The following is a 3,312-nucleotide window of genomic DNA, read 5'->3' on the forward strand; positions in this document are numbered from 1 at the left end:
TCTCTCTCTCTCTCTCTCTCTCTCTCTCTCTCTGTGTGTGCTTTTGAACATCTGCAGTCAAACCCCCCAAGTGTATTTGCCGTAAACTGAGCTTCCCCAACATCAGTACTCAACCACAAAATCTAATTACACCTCCTGTGGTATTACTATTTGTGTTTCAACAAGCAAACACAAGCATCTCTTCAGCAAGTCACAATTATATTAGCAGAATTTCTTTGGAGTTCAACACGGATCCATGCAAGTGTTATTTTTTGTAAACCACATCTGCACAGCTTTGTTAGCAGCAATTCAGTGAAGTGCTGTTTCTGACACAGGGGGGAAATGAAGGCAGTGGTAATGACATTGCTCCTGGTTCAGGTCTGATTCCCCTTGCAGCTACAGACAGGACTTTAAACATGAAAGTCTGCACTGGCATGTTGACACAAATACACCGAAACAGCAGCATCATTAAAATCTGTGATGCAATGGCAAACAAAAAGGTGTGTCACAGATCATCATAAACCATCATCAACCAATGTGCACAAAAACTAAATTTCAGAAATACACATTTCATGTTTTGCCTTTAAAAAAACGTAAACTTAGAATTGTGTACAGCTCACTATCCTGTCTGGTTTATTTGAAATGTAATGTATAGATTCAAATCTTATATGAAATATATTAATAATGTTCTAATATGTCCTACAAAGAGTTATCGGTTGTAAGAGTTTCTCTTGTCCACGCTGACTGTGAGGAGGTCTAGTCCAATGTTTGTGATTGGGGACAACATCCACAGTCATCTTTCTGTGTAAATAACATATTTCAAAGTGTATCTAAAGGTCCCAGGCTTTTGCAGTCTGAGTTAGTGAAATCAAGTTGGTATCTTTTAAACTTACAGTCTTTTAAATTTTTTTTTTACAGTCTACTAAAAAGACTGAAAAATACCCACTGAATGTGACAAAGGCTGCATTCAGACCATTGTTAGCCCTGCTTGAAAAGAACACGTGAACTTTCAAGTGTTACCTTGGGAACGACTCAACAAAAGATAAAATAATAATCACTCTGATAACTTTCCAGAGTTGTATAATCCTGTCTCAGAGTATTATTAACTTCTCTGCAGGGTTTTGGTATCTGATAAGCCTCCACATTCTTGGATCTGTTACCCAGTCTGGACTTCCTGGATTGTAGTTTATTGTCTTACTGGTACCTGAAGCAAATCCCCCTCACCAACAAGGAGGATTTATTACAAGTCTGTTTTTGGTCTGAACTCCTGCAAATCCAACTTCTAAACCCTCGTGTTAGCTTCAGATGAACTGGAATTAGATCAGGACTGGATCTGTTCAGGGCCACTACGGACAAAAGGAACAATTACAGCAAACAAAAACTTCTGTCTGTGTACATAAGGGCATGTGAGTATTGTATTACGACAGACTTGAAAAAAAATGTCAATTTTTTTTTAAAAGTGTCCATATCAACCAGAAACGTAGCCTCAGCTGTTAGAAACAAATAGGCATAAAAAAAACCAATGCCTCCCCGATCAAATGACAGAGCTCGTGGGCTTTCTTAAGCACTTGTCTGAGTCTTTTCCGCTTGTCCTGTCCATAAACTCAGCTCAGCACTTCTAAATCCTCATCAGCCACTGACAAATGTGAGCAGGACTCCCGAGTCGGGCTGGAGCCTGCTCTCAAATTGATCGAGCCGTACAACTTTGCTGCGTGTTTGGAATAAGCAAAGGCTTTCCTCCTCATCATCTCCCCCTTCCACATGGAAATCATGAGCAGGGTGGAGAGCAGCACGCCCCCGAGGGTGAGCAGGCACAGTCCCGCTATGACACACCGGTCCAGATGGGCCCCCACCCTGGCTTTCTCCCTCTCCAGCTGCTCCATCTCCCGGGCGGACACGCTGTCCGGGTCCACCCGGACGTCCCTGGGGACCGTGTAGGAGATGGCGACCAAAGAGATGCCAGTCACCAGGCATGTCACGGCGATGATGAAGCCGTAATCCACAGACTTCCCCGATCCGTCAGAGGACAGGTCGTCGTCGGACAACAAGTAAAGTTCTTGGATGTCCTCCTCCTCGTACAGTTCACTGGAAGAGCTCTGACTCAGTCTGCAGGTTTGTGGACTTGTCCCTATCAGCTCGACATCATCATCATCATCTTGATCACCACCTTGGTGTTTGCAGGCGAAAGATGTTTCGGTTTCCTCCTCCGGGCGCGCAGCTGTCCGGGTCTCTGTCCATGGTGCTGAAGTATCTCCCCCGCCGGGCTGAAGGGACTTCCCCTCGTTGACACTTTGCTTATTTAAAACCAGAGAGGTGTCTCTCCAATCCGAGTGGTCAAAGTAAAACAGTTCGAGATCAGCCATTAGAGCATGGGGCTGTCTTTCCCGTTTTGTCAAGCCCATGCGGGTTTTTTTTTTTTTAAACTACCTGAAATAATTTTTGCAAGCTTTATCACTGCAAGCTACTTTTAGATCTGTGCCTGAAGTAATTGCACACGCAGAATCGACACCCATCCTTTTTTCTGGGTGTATCGCAAGCGTTTTAAAGTACATCTAAAACAGTCTTAAATTAATTGCCATGACAATCTAGCTCACAATGCCATAATGCAATTTCCACTGCTCGGTAACACTTTCTGTTTCGCCTGTTCTGGCTTTTGCAAGCTCTCAAATCGCTGCTGCAAAACACTTAGTAACCATGCGACAGGACTAATGAATCTAACTCCACCTATGGGATTCATTAATCGGTTATTTAGCAGCGAAATGCGGTTGGTTGAGTACCTCTCTCCCCGTCTGTGGCTGCTCGCGTCCCCGGCTGCTTCTGCTCCCTGGTCAATTACAGGGAAAGGTTTGGCAGACCCCTCCCACGGACTGAGCTCCGGCAGACCGCCTTATAATGCTTATTACCGTGCCAACTTCAGGTTTCCCCGGAACACACACAGTAATCAGATGAGAGTCTGCAGGCGGTACACTCTGCACTGTGGGCAGGGGAGTAGAGACAGTTCACGTTACTGGAGCTCCCACCTCCTCATAAAACACGTACTGCTGTATAGGTTGGAGTATCTAATGACTTTGCTAAGTATTATATACTGCAAGAAGCATGTGTTGGAGAAAATGTTATCTTTTTGTAATTTTAACAGGTATGATTTCTGCTTTTGGTTTTTCGAGACCCAATTGGTCTCAAAGGGGGGAAATACTTAGTATCTAATGACCTGTGACTTGAATCAGGTTCTGTACAAATCAGTTACTGTTGTTGAGCCAGTACAAAGGGTTAATGGTTTCCATTTGAGTGAAAAGATAGAGTAAACTTTGAAAGGAATGTTAATGTGAAAAAGTG

At 43.8% G+C, this 3,312-nt stretch overlaps 1 protein-coding gene across 1 annotated transcript; it reads right to left on the bottom strand.

The window, feature by feature from the left end:
* Nucleotides 1-6: 6 nt before the first annotated feature.
* LOC116701976 (transmembrane protein 74) lies at nucleotides 7-2,932 on the bottom strand. Its single transcript, XM_032536047.1, has one exon. It carries the CDS (start codon nucleotides 2,379-2,381, stop codon nucleotides 1,584-1,586), a length of 798 nt encoding a protein of 265 aa, XP_032391938.1. The 5' UTR covers nucleotides 2,382-2,932; the 3' UTR covers nucleotides 7-1,583.
* Nucleotides 2,933-3,312: the final 380 nt, after the last annotated feature.

Source organism: Etheostoma spectabile, chromosome 14 (assembly GCF_008692095.1).
Source record: "Etheostoma spectabile isolate EspeVRDwgs_2016 chromosome 14, UIUC_Espe_1.0, whole genome shotgun sequence".
Classification (NCBI taxonomy): domain Eukaryota; kingdom Metazoa; phylum Chordata; class Actinopteri; order Perciformes; family Percidae; genus Etheostoma; species Etheostoma spectabile.

Excerpts from the sequence above, each read along its gene's own strand:
- LOC116701976 (XM_032536047.1), bottom strand. The coding sequence starts at position 2,381 with ATGGGCTTGACAAAACGGGAAAGACAGCCCCATGCTCTAATGGCTGAT.